This window comes from Mesoplodon bidens (assembly GCF_964165515.1).
Source record: "Mesoplodon bidens genome assembly, contig: HAP1_SCAFFOLD_240, whole genome shotgun sequence".
Lineage (NCBI taxonomy): Eukaryota > Metazoa > Chordata > Mammalia > Artiodactyla > Ziphiidae > Mesoplodon > Mesoplodon bidens.
In genome coordinates, this window is record NW_027671802.1 from 363,689 (window position 1) to 384,396 (window position 20,708).

General features: G+C 44.7%; 2 protein-coding genes across 2 annotated transcripts; one reads left to right on the top strand and one right to left on the bottom strand.

Annotated features, from left to right (window-relative positions):
• The first annotated feature begins 351 nt into the window (after window positions 1–351).
• Window positions 352–2,437, top strand: LOC308611024 (transcription initiation factor TFIID subunit 7-like). The gene has a single exon (XM_081259973.1). It carries the CDS (start codon window positions 523–525, stop codon window positions 1,570–1,572), a length of 1,050 nt encoding a protein of 349 aa, XP_081116099.1. The 5' UTR covers window positions 352–522; the 3' UTR covers window positions 1,573–2,437.
• Window positions 2,438–2,657: 220 nt separating this feature from the next.
• On the bottom strand, window positions 2,658–20,558 carry LOC308611037 (BCL-6 corepressor-like; the record flags this gene model as incomplete). Its single annotated transcript, XM_081259982.1, has 3 exons — window positions 20,299–20,558; window positions 15,238–15,404; window positions 2,658–2,682 (listed from the first exon to the last, which is right to left on the bottom strand). Exons 1-3 carry the CDS (start codon window positions 20,380–20,382, stop codon window positions 2,658–2,660), a joined length of 276 nt encoding a protein of 91 aa, XP_081116108.1. The 5' UTR covers window positions 20,383–20,558.
• Between the last annotated feature and the right edge of the window lie 150 nt (window positions 20,559–20,708).

Here is a 20,708-nt window from a genome sequence, read left to right on the forward strand (position 1 = left end):
TCCCGGCCGCCTTTCTCTGAGTGGCTTCGTTTCCCGCTCGCGCCTGTCCGGAGAAACTGGACTTATAACCGTCACTGGATTGTAAGTACCCGAGGCGAAGAGAGCTCACTACGCCCCGCTTTTTGCGTATCTTTGTTCCGGGAGAGTTTGTGGATTGGGAGTATCTGCTGAGCCTTACTTTCTGTGCCGAAAATCATTCCGTAGGAGCCGCCATTTGCTTTCCCTGCGTTGTCCTGCAGCGGCAGGACAACCTCTATCTAGAGGTTGGAACTTGGCATTGCAGCTAACAGATTTAAATGGACCTGAGTAAGGCAATGCGTCATTAACGACTGGTATTGTCACAGCATATTTAGAAAGACTTGGAACTTAATTCCGAATAGACGCTTAGTTGCTCTTCTACCTAGAACTCTTTGTAATTAAAGACGTCAATTTATAAAGAACTGGTCTTTCTGTTGAAATAGCTGAAATTTTTTAGTGCAACAAGTGGTTATTAGAGAAAAACTGAGTCACAAAGAAGTAAAGATGAGTAAGAGCAAAGATGATGCTCCTCACGAAGTAGAGAGCCAGTTTATCTTACGCCTACCTCCGGAGTATGCCTCTACTGTGAGGCGGGCGATACAGTCTGGTCATGTCAACCTGAAGGACAGACTGACAATTGAGTTACACCCTGATGGGCGTCATGGAATTGTCAGAGTGGACCAGGTCCCATTGGCGTCAAAATTGGTAGATCTGCCATGTGTTATGGAAAGTTTGAAAACTATTGATAAAAAAACCTTTTACAAGACAGCTGATATCTCTCAGATGCTTGTCTGTACAGCTGATGGTGATCTCTATCCTCCTGTTGAGGAACCAGTTGCCACTGCTGATCCCAAAGCAAGCAAGAAAAAGGATAAGGACAAAGAGAAAAAGTTTATATGGAACCATGGAATTACTCTGCCTCTAAAAAATGTCAGAAAGAGAAGGTTCCGTAAGACAGCAAAGAAGAAATATATTGAGTCTCCAGATGTGGAAAAAGAAGTAAAGCGGTTGCTGAGCACAGATGCTGAAGCTGTCAGTACCCGTTGGGAAATAATTGCTGAAGATGAAACAAAAGAAGCAGAAAGTCAAGGCCTTGATATCTCTTCCCCAGGAATGTCTGGCCACAGGCAGGGCCATGACTCATTAGAACATGATGAGCTTCGGGAGATATTCAATGACCTCAGCAGCAGCAGTGAAGATGAAGATGAGACACAGCATCAAGATGAAGAAGATATAAACATCATTGACACTGAGGAAGATCTGGAAAGGCAGCTACAGCACAAGCTAAATGAGTCAGATGAACACCACCAAGAAAACGAGGGAACTAATCAGCTGGTTATGGGAATTCAGAAACAGATTGATAACATGAAAGGCAAGCTCCAAGAGACCCAGGACAGGGCAAAGCGACAGGAGGATCTCATCATGAAAGTGGAGAACCTGGCTCTCAAGAACAGATTTCAGGCTGTGCTGGATGAACTGAAACAAAAGGAAGACCGAGAAAAGGAGCAGCTCAGCTCTTTGCAAGAAGAGCTAGAATCACTCCTAGAGAAGTGAGGAGAGTTTTGATACTTAATTTCATTCCTGACAGTGGTCAGCCTTGAAAGAAAAACTTTGTTTTCATCACCTGGACTAGACAGTAAAACTTTGCAGTAGTTCCCAGTTTCCTCCACTGCCTTCTATTGGATTTGTTTTATAATTGTGAATTTCTATCTCATTTGTTTTTTGGAACCACTTCGGTGGGTGTTTGTCCTGTAGTAAGTAGGAATGTATAGACAGATAAATGTAGGGAAGTTGTAGGATTAGTGGAGTGAACAGTTCAGTTTGGTAATTAATCACAGCTTCACTGCAGGACTTTGCTGCTGTTTCTCCGTTTACCAGAAGCTGCCATTGCTACTCTGTGATGCCATCTGAGATAAATTAGTAGATTCTAGTTTGGTGGCAGTGAAGTTTGTTTACATACGTTTTCCCATGCTGTAGCTATTTTCCCAGTTATTCAAAGCAGTTTTCCACATTTTGCATTGCAAATCATTTCATAAAGTTGTTTTAACAATAAATAAAAGCAAGTAATTTTCACCTTAAAAAAAATAAAATATCACTCTTGAAATAACAATTGGCAGACGATCATAAGCTTTTTTTTGACTTCATAAACACTCTTAACAACTTATTTAATACACTATTGTCCAAGCAAGTTGATTAATAGAGAATCAAAAACATACAACTTGAAGTAGAAAAAAAAAAAGCTGTATTTATGAAGATGTTTACAATAGTTTATTTGAGGTTATTTCCAATTTTTCACCAATTTAAAAAATTGACCTACTCAATGAAACCATGTGAATGCAATGTTAAAAAGTATAACTATGAATCACAGAATTTAAATTTAGTATGAAAAGATAAGAATGGCAAATTATATTGAAGCTATGTGGAATTATGTTTATAGACAGCAGGAAGAGAAAATTAAAATGTAAATATTGCTTGATAGGATAATGGGATTAGAGGTGGTCTTTTAAATTTTTCATTTTTATGCTAATACCTTTATAAAACCCCAAAATCTTCAAACAACACATTTTTTAAAAATTGTGGTAAACGACACAAAACAGAAAATTTATAATTTTAACCATTTTAAAGTGGACCGTTCATTGTTACGAAGTCAACAGATTTTTAAAACTTTCAGAGGGCACCTGAATAAAAGATGTGTTGTCCACTGGTGATTTTAATGTATCTGGTATATAACTAAAGTCACCACAAAACCCTTTCTGGGAAATTGGCAGATCATAAACATAAAAAATTTATTTTGCTTTTTATTAAACCTTATTGTTTTGCTGTTTCAATATTCAAATTTACTCACAAGAAAGAGTCAGTTTCATATTAGATTTGGTTTCACAAATGCTGCTCCTGCTATTCATTCTTATCACCAAAAAAAAAAAAAGACTATTTGTGACTAACGATAATATGTTACAGAAAATAAAAAGTTAAAAGGTTTTCAATCTGCATATCTGGGAACCTAAATTAAAGCATCACACAACATTTTCAAAAACAGAAAAGCCATTTGATTTGACTAAAATCTTAGTTTTAAGATGGCAGAAAGTACCTTGATAATTTTCTTTTAAGAAAGAAAGAAAACCAAGCCATTAAAGAGAAATTCTTCCAAGAGAACTGAAACATGCTATATACCTCTGACTTGGCACTCCTTCTATCTGGAGAACTTGTTTGGTAACTGTTTTCATCACAGAATGATCTAAAGTAAAATGAATTGAAATTAGAGTAATTATTTTCCAATGAGTGGCTATTTCCATTTAAAACCAAAAGCCAACTAATTATTGCTTTTCCCAGACATTTAAATATGAAATCTACATTATATAATTATACACTTATTTCCCCCTTTGTGTATTCTAATTTCTTCCTCAGAAACCTAAGATGCCATCTTGCAGACTGCCCACAGTGGCTACTATTTTGGCAGCAGCAAAGGTCAACTTGAAACATTTTGCATCTGAAGTGGCTTTGGATACCTTTGGATACAAAGTACAGTCTGAGCACCGTCCAGACGCTTAGATACCTAAAGAGCATCTAAGATATCAAACCAGGGCATCCAAGATAACAAACCAAGTCCTGATATTCCCTCAAAAGCTGCTCCTCCCATCAGCTCCCTTCTTCTAAGTGATACTACCCAGTTGCACACATAATCATCAACGACTTGTCTCCTTGTTACTATTTCCTTCATACCTCACATCTATCTGCAGGTCTTGAGAGCTACACCCTCAAAACACAACCTGAATTCAACCACTTTTCACTTGCTGCAAACTTCCAACCTAACCTAGGCCATAAACATCTCTTATTTGGAGCACTGTGATAGTCTCCTAACTGGTCTCCCTGTTCCTCCTCTTTTTTTTTTTTTTTTTTTTTGCTGTACACGGGCCTCTCACTGTTGTGGCCTCTCTCGTTGCGGAGCACAGTCTCCGGACGCGCAGGCTCAGCGGCCATGGCTCATGGGCCCAGTCGCTCCGCGGCATGTGGGATCTTCCTGGACCGGGGCACGAACCCGCGTCCCCTGCATCGGCAGGTGGATTCTCAACCACTGCGGCACCAGGGAAGCCCCCTGTTCCTCTTCTTTATCCTCCCAAGTCCCTTCTCTATACCAGGTCACCTTATTCAGATACGATTTGGATCATGCCTTTTTCCAGTTCAAACCCCTCTACTCATTTAGAATAATCCACATCTTTACTCTGGCCTTCAAGACTTTACAAGAGCAGACCCCTGGCTAGCTCCTTGACCTCATGTCATACCACACTCTTCTTCACTCAGTACTCTGCCCAGATTGGCCTCCTTGCTTTTCCTTAAATACTCCACCCACCTACATGCCTACATACTCATTGCCTCCTTGTCCTGGAATGTGCTTACTCCACATCTTCCATGGCTTGCTCCTCTCTTCATTCAGGTCTCCGTTCAAATGCCACTTCTCCAGTGAAGCTGTCCCCTAACAAACCTATCCAATGGAGTCCTACCTGCTCTCCCTCACTCTCCTTACATTAAGATAGTTTTGCACTTCCTACTCTCTAAAATTATATGACTTATCTGTTTACTCATTTCTATCTGATGTCCTTCACTAGAATGTAAGTTCCATGAGGGCAAGACTTTTGTCTGTCTGGTTCACTGCTTTATCCCTAGTCCCTAAACCCGTATCTGGCACACAGAAGATGATTACAAAATTACTTGTGAATCTGACAAATGAATAAAGTACTCCTGGCAAGAATTCAGAGGCTGCACAGGAAAGAAAGAATGCTCTTGGTGGAAGCAGGCTTAGTATCTAGGTTCACCTCTATTCAGAGTAGAGATAAGAAAAATTGACAAGTATAATTCACTTTAGTTAGTACAGTAGCTGCTAAAAACATAAGGGAAGTGCAACACTAGAAAAGTACAGTTGAAGCTTGAACAACATGGGTTTGAACCTCGCGGGTCCACTGACACACGCATAGTTTTCAATACATATGTACTATCGTCCTACATGATCCAAGGTTGGTTGAATCCACAGATGTGGAACCACTGACTATAAACTTATACCCAGATCTTGAACTGTGTAGGGGTCGACACCCCTAACCCCACGTTGTTCACGGGCCAACTGTATATGATGAGGAAAGTTAAACACATTAAGTTTTAAAAAACTGTCAATGCCTGAACAAATTGTTTTTGTTTTGCTATGTGTTCATCAATTTAAAAAAAGTGACCACATACCAACAAGCAGATTTTTTCTTATATCCAGAACGAGCAGAGTTCTGTTGGTTTCAGGGGCCTTTAGTAAAGCCTTTGCTCCTTCACTGGTGAGGCCGCACTGCTGCAGGTCAAGTGCTTTCGATGAAAGACAAACGTCACTTGCTAACTCTACAGATTTAACATATAGACAACTCTCATTTTCTCACGTGTGGAAGACTCCTGCACAAGACAAGTCATGGCAGGTTTGTAATTTTGGGTATGGAAAAAAACAGAAACATATATGCACACACATAATGCATAATCCAATTTAAAAACCTCTTCTTGGATGTGCAGTGATAACCCTGGCTTTAGTACCAATAAATCATACAACGTATTTTACAATTACAGAACTGAAGAATAACTGTATATAACCTATGAGCAAAAAGCATCACAAAATGAATCTCAGTTCATAATTAGCAAGGGCGGCAGGGGCATGTAAACCTCACAAGCAAAACCTGGTGGAGCTCAGAAATGCACTGCATTCTTTTGATCATGATCTTCAGCTCCAAATCACACTTGAAACTAGTTCAAAGGGGAAAACAAAATAGAAGAAATGTAATAACTGTTAGTTTTAGAGGAAAAAAAGACAAATCTAAGAGGATACAAATAATAAAAACTTTCAACAATGTGTGAATAGAGAATACATACTAAAAACCTATCATGAAAGTAGGATGGTCAAGAACCCTCGCAGTAAAAGGTCAGATAAAACCCAGAAAAACTGATCATGAATTCTAGTAGTTCCGGGGCTGAACAACCTACTCATTTAAACCAAAGGGATCATCACTAAAGCACAGGGATTAAAAAATATTACATGAAAGGAAACTATCATGAGTCTTTTGTTTAAGTGTTGTGTGGACCATCACATTAAAATAACTGTAGTCTTTCAACACCCCCATGACACACAGAAATAGCAAGTCAGACATACGGATCTGACAGGATATGATACAACCCTTACAAACTCTCACTACAGAAGAATGGACACAGGGTATAATTAACCAAATAGCCAAATTAATACAAACAGCCAGTAAACCTCACCAGTCAATCAAATGAATACAAAATAAAACAAAATGTGGTTATTCTCCTATCAGATGAAGCCACGATTCTGTAAGAAAAGCCTTTAAATAATGTCTATACCCTTTGGATCCAACAACTCTCTTTCTAAGAATTTAACCAAAAGAAATAGTCAGAGATATAGGTAAGGATATATATCAGAGTACTATTTGTAACTGAAAAACTGGACAAAGCTTATATACAAGAATGGATAAGCTATGTGCACTGTGGCATATTCATATAATGGAATACTGAACAATCACAAAAAATGATGTAGGAGATGCAAATTTACTGACTTGCTAAAATGCTCATACTAAATTAATTGAAAAAAGTTATAAAATTTGGAGTAATCCCACTTGCATAGAAAATGGAGAGGTACTCATTTTTGTAGTTTCACATTTTTTTACAAGTGCTACAGGCCAGTGTTTGTGAGAGGCAGGCTTCCCATCTACTGTTGGGGTGGACTACAAATTGGCATAGCCTTTCTGGGTGGTAATTTGGCCATGTGTATCAAATGTCTTAAAAATAGGTCACACTTAGTCATTCCACTTGTAGTACCTTATTCTACAGAAGTAATCCCGATGCACACAGAGATGTATATACAACGTATTCACATTGTTTCTGACAGGGAAAAGCAAACTGTCTAAATAGAATTGCAAAGAATTGATTAAACTATGGGACATCAATACGACGCAATACTACATGATACATCTTTAAGTGAAAAAAGCAGGAATGTGAAATAGCAAGTATACTACAATTCTATTTTTGTAATCCCTAAGTGTACATATATATTTGTAGAAGAAAAAAAGACTGAAAGTATATACGCCAAAATGAACAGTGATTATATCTGGGTATTAAAATTATAGGTTCTCTTGTAACTCTGTATTTTCTGTAAAGGATATATGCAACTCTTAGAGAAAGTTGAAAAGCAAAATAAAAGCTATCAGTAAAATGAGGCTTTGAAACATCCTATCACAATAGTATCATGCCAAAAGCTAAGCATATTAAAAATTCAATATTTTCAATTTTAGAATTTCCCTCTAAGCCATAAATCCTCACTAAGAGATTCTGCCAAAGCACTTGCACCCAGGTCACCAATGAGCGTGTTGCAGTTCAGAGTGATGCGCCTCAAACCAGCCATGCAGTCAAGATCACGTCTCCTGGAATGAAGACTCTCAGCCCAGGTTTCTTCTGGTAGTCTGATACTTCAAAGATTTAATGGGATGAAATTAAGATGCTTGAATAAGGAAACAGGGTGTGCCTGAGTATGGCTTCTTATGTCAGAGATTTACACACACACACAGATCAAGCATATATGCCAGGAGCATCAACCTGAGAACTTCAACAGTCACTTCTGGTTTACGAGTCCAGTGAGTGACCCAGATTCTGCTCGGTCAGTGATTAGATTCTAGCCACTGCATTTCCTGTTTCTGAACACTTATGTAAAGTTGGACAACTCAATTACAGTCTATGAATTATTTTCCTTATCTTCTAAGTCAGGGAATTGGTTCTAAATTCTATCTTTGCTGAGGCCCTATATTTCATCATCCTGTCCTCCAATGGTCTCCAAACACCTGACTGGGCAAATCATAAGAAAACTTTTTAATATGCATCTTATTTATTAACAAATTATATACACAAAGTTCCATACATAGAATTTATGTACATGATAAACTACACAGATTTTTAAAAATAATACAAAGGTAAAAATGTTCTAATATTTTCTTTTCCTAACTCCTAAGGCATTATTTTATTTTACTTATTTTTTTATAAAGATTTATTTATTTATTTGCTTGTTTGTTTGTTTGGCTGTGCCGGGTCTTTAGTTGCAGCATGCCGGATCTTTTAGTTGTGGCATGTGGGCTCTTAGTTATGGCAGGCACGTGGGATCTAGTTCCTTGAGCAGGGATCGAACCCAAGCCCCCTACATTGGGAGCACATAGTGTTAACTGCTGGACCGCCAGGGAAGTCTCAAGCATTATTTAAAAAACTATATTTACAAAATGTATCTCACATGCTACCTAGGGTGTGCACACAAGCTTTAGAGGCCTGGACTATGCAGAGCCAGTTTGATGTGCCTTGGGAAAATAATGGTTTGACATTTAAGCAAAAGTACTGTCTTGAAGATATTCAATTCTTTATATTCATAAAGTAAATTTTGGTAACAGGGAACACTGACTGTCAATGAAAAAAGTCTTATTACATTCCTGAAAATGTAAAAGACTCAAAGTGCCTTTGTTACTCTATAAGGAAAATCATTAGTGTCATTTTTCTATTAACAATAACTTATTAAAGCTCCAAGCAGAAACAACAGCAATCACTTACACAGCGCTTAGTATGTGCCAGGCACTATTTATACAAATAAGTGCATTTAAACCTCATAATGAGGCATAGAGGTTAAGTGATTTGCCCATGGTCACTAGCTATGAAATGGGAGAAAGGGAATTTGAACCTAGGCCATTTGGCTTCCGCACCCAAGTTCCTGTTTTCTACCTCAGGGGTCAATGGACTTGCCCTGTATAGGCTCAAAGAAGTTTTCAATTTTTAAAATCTAAATTTAAACATTTCCAGATTTGTGGGCTATACAGTTTCTGTTGCAACTACTCGGCCCCACTGGTGTAGGGTGAAAGGAGCCATAACTACCACGTAAACAATGGGTGCGACTATGTTCCAGAAAAACTTCCTTTACAAAGCCAGGCGACGGGCTGGATCTGGCCCACCAGCCAGAGTTTACCTATCCCTGATCTGCACCATCAAACTATTAAAAAGCCTTCATGTCAAATTATTAACTAACTTTAGGCCTAAATACAGTCATTATAACCACTGTAAAGTTGTTAAGGCATTATTTCAAAAACTGTATTTACAAATTGCTGATGTACTGACTTTTATTAGTTTAAAAACTACAACAGCTAATAAACACTTGATTCATTTAAGTCTTGAAGACTAGAATGGCATAGTTTCTTCACAGTATTACAATAAATGTTTTCAGTAAAAAAATACATAAAAGTATTATTAGGTATTATATATTAAATCTCTTATTTCTAAAATTAAGTGGACTATCTTTCCTAAATGGTAGAATCCCAAACTGAAAACTGGTCATATTCTTTCAGCAAAATGAAAGCTGTGCTCACATGTATCAAAAGGCAAAAATTAGGGCTTCCCTGGTGGCGCAGTGGTTGAGAGTCCGCCTGCCAATGCAGGGGACATGGGTTCGTGCCCCGGTCCGGGAAGATCCCACATGCCACGGAGCGGCTAGGTCCGTGAGCTATGGCCGCTGAGCCTGCGCGTCCAGAGCCTGTGCTCCGCAACGGGAGAGGCCACAACAGTACCACACACACACACAAAAAAAGACAAAAATTAACTGCCCTCTGTATCAATATATTAATGTGTTTCAATCACATATGTTTTCATGAAAGTTTAAACATAAAATCACCTTTAAGATCTAGGCCATGTGATCTGCTCCATGCCATGTCAGAATACACCCCGTGACGTTTACTTAACTTGTCTTAAGTGTGATAGAATTCTTTATACCTTGACAAATAACTAAAAGGAAAAAAAAAAACCCACACACACAAAAGATGAAGAGCCTATACATTTGTCAATCTTGACTTATTTGCTTTTCTTGAGTCAGTTGGAGGTTTATAGCCACATTCTCAAAATCATTAACTACAATCTTCCCAAACAGGTAATTGACGAACAGATGCATTCTAAAACTTGTCAATAACAAAGTGCTATTCCACTTTACAGCAACAGTTTAATTCTATTTAGATACTAAAACTGAATACACTGAATACTGCAAACTTTATTCCCAACCACTCAGCAAAGTACTACATACCTTTTCAGATATAGGAAAAAAAAGAAAAAAAAAAAAAAGCATACGATTCTTCCTATTTTCATTTCCAAAGATACATCCCAATCTTAATGATCAATCAGCGATTTAAACGTCAACTGTAAACCCAGTATACTGCTGCTATGCAGTGTACTAGAGCAATAGAAGAGAGAGGACCTCAAACCCTCTGTTCCCTCAAATTCAAAGGCAGGCTTCCTGACCCCTCCAGACCACTACTGGACACAGGGAAGGCACACTAATGTTTCAGGACCCCAACCAACAGTCACCTGCTTTGTGATTACTTCCATGACACACCCACACCAACACCAGAGTTTGCTGCTCCTACGGGACGTTACATGTATTTACTATTTTAACACATACCACAGTGCATCATAATTATGATTGCAGATAGATGTTCTAACAATTGAAAGAGAATGATGACTTTTTTGCTCTTTACATCTTGCTATTTCCCTTCCCATAATATTTCTTGAAGCGAAACCATAAAATATAGACAAACACAAAAAACAGAAAATATACAAAACGTGTGCTTTGCACCTTAACACAAACTTAAGTAAAATTAGTTCTGACAGTATCCAGCATGACAAACTTCCATGGTACAAATGAGAATGGACCAAGGTTTGAGCAGGTACAGGAGATAATCCAGGCATGAACAACACCAAGGAAAGGTAGACAGGAAGTAACATGGTGTGTAGGAAATCACGAGACCAGTCTGATGGGAAGAGACTTAAACAAGACTGAAACTCACTTCCTAAACCTCCATCTCCAACTGGACAATTCGCAGGACACAGGTGCACCAAAGTGGCCAATTTATTCAATCCCTTTAATATGGAGGAAGAGTTTAAAATTTTACTGGTTTAATTTGCCCCCAAAGCAACTCTCAACAGTTATGGCCTCTGTCGTCGGAGCTTTGTATGAAATTAAGTCAAAGTGTGGAGCTCCTTTGCCTTTTTTTTTTTCTCCTTAAAAAAGAAAAGAAACAATTGTTCCGAGTAAAAACAAACATATTCCGAAGCATGTGTACATTGAAAAGTAAAGAAACTTTATTAACAACTTCATAAAAACTGACTTAAAATTTTAAAAAGAAAAAAACATGTTTCAAAGTCCTTCCGACTGGAGTCGTGTCTCATCGTGTCCTTTCTTTACAGAAATAGTTGTATTAGGACACATATGCACAAGGATTAACACCATGACACACTGTACACGGCGGGCCCCGGCGAGCTCACCAGGCGTCGTCTGAGTCCAGGTCTCTGGGGAGGATCCACTCCACGGATGAGCCCAGCAGAGTCTGAAGCTCGTTCGTGAACTCCACCACATCTAAGAGCTCCTTACTTTCCGGATTAAAGGACTCCAGGTCTTTGGGGCAAGAGAATAAGAGACTTGCTGACACTTGCTGGTAGAACTCGGCCTCCGCGATGGTGACAATTTCCACATTTGGAAAATTGCAGCGGAATATGCAGGAGGACATTTGCAGTTTCTTGAGCAGGTCTGAGAGCAACAGCCAGTTACGAGGCCTACACCAGAGAAAGGACAGTGGTTTGAGTTTCCGGCAAAATGAGAGGCGCTCCCAACTATAAACTACCCGTCTCCTGGCGGTGAAAGGGCCTGCTACTTCCACTTTGATTACCCCACCCCCAACCCACTTCTCACTGTCCTTAGAAGATCTACTACTTTTTTTTTTTTTTTAATTTAATTTATTTATTTATTTTTGGCTGCATTGGGCCTGTTGCTGTGCACGGGCTTTCTCTAGTTGTGGCTCGCGGGCTCTAGAGTGCAGGCTCATTAGCTGTGGCGCACGGGCTTAGTTGCTCCGTGGCATGTGGGATCTTCCCGGACCAGGGCTCGAACCTGTGTCCCCTGAAATGGCAGGCGGATTCTTAACCACTGTGCCACCAGGGAAGCCCGGAAGATCTACTTCTAGCGGGGGAACTCTGGACTCATGTGCATGTGTTAAGAGACCACCTAGGGCAGATCAGCCAACTTAGACAAAAGCAGGAGCAGCGCCCCTGAACCAGCCTCGTTGCAGGCCACCCCAGTGCTGCCTTGGCTCTGGCCACAACTCAGGTCACCCCTCTCCAAGTAAGTGCACCCCGTTCTAGTCACTGGGGAAAACCAGTCTGTATGCCAACCCAAGGGAGATGGCAAACACCTCTTTGACTTCTCCTCTCCTCCGGCCCTAACGGAGAGAGCATGAGAAACACTCGAGGTCACCTGGCTTTCCTTGCCTTTCCCACACCTCCAACCCGCCCCTCAATGCTGCCGGGAGTGAGGCTTTTTCGAGAAGGGAGGTGGTACAATCCTTCCTGATACCCTGCCACGCTTTATCATCTCTATCCCGAATACAATGTCACCACAAAGGCAGACACGGTCCCAGCCTCAGAGTCCAAGGAGGATGCTACTCCTTAAGCACCGGGGTCAACACACAGCAGAGCAAGGTTTCCTGATGTGTTCACTCCGAAGGGTTGGTCATGGGGCACAGTGGCCCGACTGTGGGGACAAGACTCGATCTAAGCAAATCTGAAGACACATAAGATCCCAGGTGCCACATACGGCTTTCTCTAATCTTATACGAGAAGAGGGTACACATCAGTATCGTCCCGTGGACCTCACGCGCCTTGGAAGGCCCCTATGGTAGCCGTTTGGGGAGGATCCCTTCCCCAAGAGTTTAGTGACTGAAACTGTGCAATTGCAGTCGCTGACTCCCGTGTCCTTTGGGCTCTAGGGGTGTGTTCCAATGAGGGCAGTTGGCTGGGGAGCCCTCCCATCCCCCAAACTTTTCTGGAAAAGTTCCACTGCATTATGTGAGGTCGGTGGACACTTGGTGAGGAATTCACTCACCCCCCAACCCATCCACCCTCATCTGCTGAAGGGGATTTCTAACTCCTGCCACCCCACAGAGCAGCTGGGCTGGCTCTCGACCACACGCTGGCCACGCTCACCCCTGAGCGACGGACACCTGGACGTTATAACACGGCAAAACGGGGTCTTCGGAAAATTCAGATTCCAATAGGTTACCATAGGCCTCGTTGCTGTCATCCTGGTCCTCCGGTCCTGGGGGATTTGCTAAAACATCGTAACCACTTTCATCATCTGGTTCTAACCGGGGGGGCAAACAAGAGAGAGGTCAGTAAGCTGGAGCAAGATTCCAGCTGTTCTCCAAAAAGGACCCTGGAAAAATTCTTTCCCAAGCAAGCCCTGCTCACAGCACCACCCCCACCCCCACCCCCACAAGCCCAACTGAAACGAACAAGGCTGCTCACCACACACACAGCTGCCAGAGAACTCCGAAGAGCAACCGGGGTTACCATCGTCAGGAGCCTGCAGGTTATTTCAACAGTGTGGAGAGAGAGGGGGAGAGAGAGAGAGAGAGAGAGAGAGAGAAACAAGATAACGCCTCCTGGTAAGAGGCAAATGCTGCTGGAGTTCGGGAACATCTCACGCTGGGGCTGGTGTCACCTCCTGACAAGTCCCACTGCACACGCCTCCAGGTATCTGACTGAAACCTCCCCACGCGTCCACCCGCCTTCCTGAGGGACTGCCCGCCTCACCGCCCCAGCCTGCCAAACAAAAGCTAGCCTGGCTAGCTAAGAGTTTTCCAGCCCCCCACCTCGCAAAACTCAAAGTATGTATCTCTTCTTTGACAGACTAACGTTGGGCCGCTTTTCCCAGTAAAGGGTCACTTAGAGTAAACGGGGGGGTGGGGGTAGGGGGAACCCAGGTGAAAGGCTGTGAAGTCACCGTCTAGATGCTTGAACAAGACCATGTCTTGACCTCTGCCGTACCTGTTAAGAACTTCTCCAGAAGTTCGCTGTGGTTCACTTTCTTGATGGTTCTACCTGAGTATGTAGCCAGGGTAGGAACAGCACCGTAGGAGAGGAGCAAGCGGACAATTTCGAGATGATCATTCTTGACAGCATCGTGGAGAGGCCTAGGAGAGGTGCGGGGGATTACACCCGTGCACGCGACGCTTGCTTCTAAGGACACGGGGCAAAATCGAGCGTGTGCGGCCAAGCCTCGTAGGCGCGCTATTTCACCAAGGAGGTGAGTGTACGGTCGCTGCGACAAATTACTCTGTTATTTCAACACATAACCCTTTACGGGACAGGTGAAGGGACCATCTCAGGCCTAATTCTTCAATGCAAATCTCTCTTAATGCATGGCCCAAGGAGGAACTCAGGCCTAGATGAAAACGTTTCCAATGAACTTAAATAGTGACAGACTGTAAGAAGGTAACGTACGGAGGGGTGGGGGGAAGAATCCCAGCATCACGGAAGCAGATACGACAAGCCATTGTTATACCATTACAAACAAAACCCAAAAAGTGCAGTTTGTCAAAGAAACTGGGGGCAAAGTGGAACCTCTCCTGAAACCAACTTGGAGATGAGTGATCAACCCTCTCGCCCAGAAGCAGTCGACAGGCAGGGCGAGTTCTCAGGAGGATACAGAGTCCTCCTGCCCGTGTCCGCTGGGGTCAGGAACACTGTCCGCAGTCCCATCCAGAAAGGATGCGATTTGGAAACCACGAACCACCAAATACCTTACAGTTTTGCTAATGTTATGACCGTCAGGAAAGCCCCAGTGCCCTGCCTCGTGGTGGCATCCCAGGTACAACCAGGAAGATGCTTGGGCTGACTCAGACCTGGGCCTCTGGCCAATAAACCGAGGTCAAGGACAGAGTGGGGGCCAGGCCCGGGGATGTGGGTGGACACGGCAGGTCCTATCAAGCCAGTTGCCACTGGACCTGTCTGTACTCCTGCAACTTTCAACTCACATATATGTTCAAGAGTGAGATTCAACAGACGCTGGTGAAGAGTCCAGGGTCTTAAAAGAGAACACCCCTGATTATTCATGCAGGCTCAACATTTTCAGGGACCTCTGTCCATAAGAGTGTCACAGAGTTTTAAAGTTCTATGTAAATTTGCCAGAAAGATCTGTCCGATTCCATTCTAGAGGACTCCACCACCAGTGTGCTTACATGGCACTCACTCTCCATCTTTCCTTCTGGGGTTCCCCGCACACCCTGAGAACCACTGCCTATGCCCCAGCAGGGCCAGGCCAAGAGCAAGACCGCCACTGACCCGGTTCCATCCTGGGCACTGCAGTTGACATCGGCGCCATATTCAAGGAGGTGTCGTACGATGTTGAGCCAACCTCTTGCACAAGCCTCGTGCAGGGCACAGTAACCCGCGTTGTCGCGGTGGTTCACATCACAAATCTTGTTCTCCAGGCAGTACAAGACCACTTCCTACGGGGAGAGGAGAGGAGAGGAGAGGAGAGGAGATACCATCAGTCAACCATACAGTGAACCTTGTAAGGGTGACCTCCCCATAGCTTGGCGGTGCCCACTTTCAAAGGCATACATCCTTGGGGCCAAAAGCCCACCATAGCGCGGGCAGGCGGCAGGCATCCTGGTCGGGGGTGAGAGTGTGTGAGAAGGGCTTGGAGATGCAGACAGTGTTGTCTAAGGCTCTGCTGCACCAGTGGCCTGGCCATGGGCAAGTTACCCTTGAACTTCTCCAAGCTTCCACAGGGCTGCTGAGAGGACGCATTCGGATAGCGATGAAAGCCCTCAGCCCAGGGGCCGACGTGACCAGTACAGAAGTGTCACAGCTGCTAACATCTTAGATGACACATTGCCAAGCACAGACCATTCTCACTTGATGGGTCTGTTCAGTCAGTGGCAGTGGACGATAACACAAGTTTAGATAAAAGTATGGATGACCAACACTTAAAGAGAGCTTAAATCAGCCAGAGAACATTCCCCAGCTTAGAGAAGCAGGGACACACAGGTCAGCTACATCCTCGCGCCCCCTGTTAAGACCCCAAATCAGAACCTGGGCCTCAGATGCTCTTGTCTGTACGTTAAGTAGAGTTAAAGAGAAGCTCTCTCCCTCCATCCTCGAGGAATGACACAAAATGCCTCCAATAACCCCACCCTCTATTTTGCCTCACTCCACCCTCTCGGGGCAGAATCAGTCTAATATTCTCATATTTACTCAAGTTAATGACAGGAACCTGATACACCACAGGCTGCAACCTCCACATTTCAAGAATCAAATAAAACATTCACCCCCGCCCCCGGAGATGTTCTGTGTCAACACTGTGCATTAGAATCACTGTTATTAACCTTATTTCTTTGGCTTGTTAAAATATTAATATGAACCACTCCCAGTAAGCAGAGCAGGAACTTATTCAATGTTTTATTACCTTAAGAAAGTTTTCAGACACATCGAAAGCATTTGCCACCAGAAAACACATTATACTGTTTATACTGGGTAAGTCGTGCCCAGCAGAGAGCCGGCAGGTTCTGAGAGCTGGGAGTAGGCAGAACGTGCATGTGGCCCAACACATGGTCTGCTGGGTAAGGGGGGATGGGATGGGGTCAGAACAGGCCTCCTTGTGACATCTCTCAGGTAACTCATCTGTTAAACCTAAAACGGGGGTCATTCTAGCCGCCCATAAGTGCGAGATGGGTTCTGTAAAACCTTTTATGCCCTTTGGAGGACACGCCAATCAAAGGTGACCACTCACTTGGGAGCGAACTAGAATGTTCCATTTGCTTACCACGTGAACCTAATGGGGCATGCTGGTAAACCTGGCCATTGGTGCCCTGTTACTTCAGGTCACTGCAGCAGCTCCCTTCCAAAACAAGAGGAGGAAGAGAAAAGGCACGCCCACGAATGCATTTCTCCGTTTACATCCCAACCTGCCAGAAAGCCCACAATCCTCTGGGCTCCCAGGCCACCTGCCCCGAGCCCTGGTATCCAGGATACCGCATGAAGCTGCTGCTCTTTTAGCAGGCCCTCACTAGCCAGACTTGAGTGGACGGCTGCAAGCTAATGAGTTGTGTGCACCAGCCACGGAGAGGCCCTGTCACGTGGCTCTGGGATCAGGTCTGAACGCCACCAACTGCTGTGCACACATCAATTTACTCAACCCAGGGTTTATTTGCTGTGACAATCATGGCCTTCACCTGGAAACCTTCATCACTACTAGGGCAGATTCAAGGGTACCTAGAAATGAAAGGCCGTCCAAGCTGGTGGGTAAGTCAACTCTCTTCTCCTGGAAGATGGCAGCAAAGGCAGCAGTAGCCCCACGGCCAGGTCAGACTTTTTGCCACGGGCTGTCCTAACTCAAGCACGTTGATCCCACTATTTACACAGTGCTTCTCATTTCCCCAGATGAGGACGTCTTCTGTCACCCACAGGAACCCAGGAGCTACCAGGAAAGGAAGGTAGTACCATCCTCATTCAACACTTGGAAACTGAGGCCCAGAGATATTAAACCCCAAGTTCAATTAACATGAAGTACTAGACCTAAAACTCAGGTCTTTGGTACCTGGTCAGCTGGGAAGATTCAAAAGGCCCAAGAGGGCCCCAGTTAGAGGGATGCAATCCAGCTGTGACGAGCACCCCACAGGCCTTCTCTGTTGGGGGTCAAGTGGGCTAACTACACTATCCTAGCTAAGAGGGTGATGGCCTCTAAATGGATGGCAACCGTCGCCACCAGCACTTTCTCTAACTGAAAGGTGAAGAGGCGGGGCGAGTCTGTCGACGCAACACATTCCTTGGTTTATTTTCTCCGCTAGAAATAAACGGGAGTGTCTGAAGGGCAGCCCAGCCATTCCAGAGCAAAGTCAAACTGCTTTTGTCGGACAGCTCTCTGTTCAGCGGCTATAAGCCGAATGCCACTACCCGCAAAATGTAACCATAAAGGCCATAAGCCCGACGTTGTGAGTTAATTAAATGCCTCATTAACTTTTTAAAAAACATGACTTATTCAATTCATAGAAAATTTAACCATCACCGCTAAAGGCACAAGCATGTGGTTGCACACTAGCGTTTTAGCCTAAGAAATAGAAGCCTTTTTCCCAGGAGGGAAAGGTTTGAGGTCTTTGGCCACACAAGTGATCTATTTAACGCGGATCTGAAGCCAGAGTGTGTTTCTAAACTTCCAGAACCACATTATCATGACATAAAGCTCAGACAGCCTTTATACTGCACATGGTATCTTTGGCTAAGCAGAAGAAAATAACCAAGAATGCTGAAGACAAAACTTCAGGAAAACCCTCCCAAACCACACCCTTATCTGCTTAAGCAAACTGTCCTTCAATGTGAAAAGGTTGAAGCTGCCACATCTCCCAACTGGGCCATCATCCCAACATTTAAAATTCTGCCCAGAGAAATCCCAGAAAGCTGGATTCAAAGTTGAAAGCGTTCATCTACTTGTCACAATGTTCAGCATCAACACTGGTGATGTGTGGAATCTACATATTGAAATTTACATTTGAAGAAAAAAACAAATCCGACCCTAAACATTCCCAAGGCTTCCTGTGCAATCAAAGGCCAGGTAGCCTAAAAAAGGATGGATCAAGTGCCCCTTGGTCCAGGCCTCAGAGCCACCAAACCAAAATGGAAACTGTCTTAGAGGACCAACAAGGGTCTTTTGACGTCTCTGGTCCCAAAGGGAGGCTGCTGGAAATGATGCCAAGTTCACAGGTGGGGCTCGGAGCCCCGCCCTCCACGGCGGGTGCAGCAGCACCCCGCCCCCCCATCTCCAGCATTTGCTGGAAGCGGGAGTCTACTTTCTCAACCCTAACCCAAAAGTTGGGGTTAGGGGTCTCCCCCCCACCTCCAGCGTTTGCTGGAAGCAAGGAGACTATCTTCTCAACCACGGGGGGGTCTAGCTCAACACTATGTGCAACATCTGCTCTGTCCTCCTAGGCGCCCGCTCTCAGCTCTTGGGAAACCAACTGGGTGCTCCTTGGACTTCACCTGCAAGTAACTGCGCTAACTACCAGAAAGTGCTCTCTAGCTAATGGAGAGGTCTCCAAGAGACGTGTAGATATAAACAACAGCACATTCAACCCACAACAACAACAACAAAACACCCCAAACTAAGCATAGCCCTAGTGCTTCCAACTTCCCACCCACAGTCATGCCTTAAGGCCAAGGCAGGCACACTTCCAAGGGCTCACGGCACTATGGACCGGGGTGGGGGGACACGACGGGAGACGGGGGACAGGGGCACAGAGCTGGCTGAGGGTGTGGGCGCCAGGGCTCCGGGCCAGCCTGGGTCCTGCCACCCCAGTGCTCATCCACACCTCCACGCTCAGCCTGCTGAACCGCGTTTTACTGTCACCATTCAACTCCCAGAGGGCTGATGCCAGCACAGAAAAATGCCTTTGCCCTGTGGGCTATTATATCACAATTGCTACTGACAAGTATGGTGGGGGAACTGCACAGGGCATGGAGAGTCATCTGTCTCACAGAGGTTTTGAACTGTAAAAAGGGCAATTCCAGTGTGAGCCAGTCTTGCTGAGGAGCGTGGTGGGCTGTGGAGCACTGCTGGATTGCTACCTGTACGGGTATCAGCTAACCCCTCTGAGGCTCAGTTTCCTCATCCGAGAGTGGGCTAGTACGCGTTACTCCCAAGTGAACATGTTAAAAGGGTGAAAGGAGTTACTACAGATCACACGGGCTTAGGCAGATATCAGCTATCTTTCTATGTTGCTCTAGCAATAGAGGCCATCACTGTCATCAGCCGTGCTGGGTTGGGATACAGCAGTGTGGACAGGGAGTTTTGTGCAAGGCTCAAGCCCTGCTCCCCGCCCATCAGCCCTCGGCTCCCGTGCCCTCTCAGAAAGAGACTGCTCAGGTCTGCCCCACTCCCACCCCTACTCTGCACAGACACTTCCCACCCGCTACCCCACAGGGGCATCACTCTGCCCCAAACAGCACAAGTTAGTAGAGCTAATAACTACTCTCCTACTCTCCTTCTTGCTATTCAGAATCCAAAAGGGCTCATTAAAATTCCCCTGGTCGCCAAGCCCTGGGTTAGGTCAGATTTTATATCAGAGATAAGTGAGCCAGACTGGCCGAAGCAGCCTGCCTGCCTGAACGGGAACGGAACATCAGAGAGGCCTGCCTTTCTTTTCACACCACGACTGAACAAGCCACCAAAGAGCCCGCAGTGTGAGCGGGAGCCAACGCAAACACCCTGCTGGAACACCCAGCCCAGCCCGCCACGTGGAGGGGGCTGGGCTCTGAGACCCGCCCCCCATCCCCAGCCAGTGTGTCCCCCACCCAAGGAGCAGCAGCCGGTGGATCCTGATCCGGGGCACCCACAAGGATGCTCACCTCGTAGCCAAGCCGGGAGGCCTGCTGTAGGAGGGTCTCGCCCGCGTTCTTATTGACAATAAGTCTCCGCGCTTCCGGTGGCATCGGGCGGGACTGGGTGGTCTCTGGAGGGGAGCTTGACCATGTCAGCTGCGAGGCCTGGGAAGCTGGTAACAATTGCTGCAAACAGTCCAAGGCCTTCTGGTCCTGCTTGGCCGGCGAAAGATCATAGCCGGAACTGGGCTCAGGCCGCTTTCAAAATCTCCGGACGGTCACCTATCACGAAACCAGGCAGCACACACATTTCAGGCTGTCCTTCCTCCACCCGCCTGGTTCGCCTCCTCCCTGAGTTACAAACCTGAGTGGAGGAAAGCACTTTTCCTCCTCTCAGTCTGGGGGAGGCGGGGCGCGAGGAAGGGGTTGCATTTTTA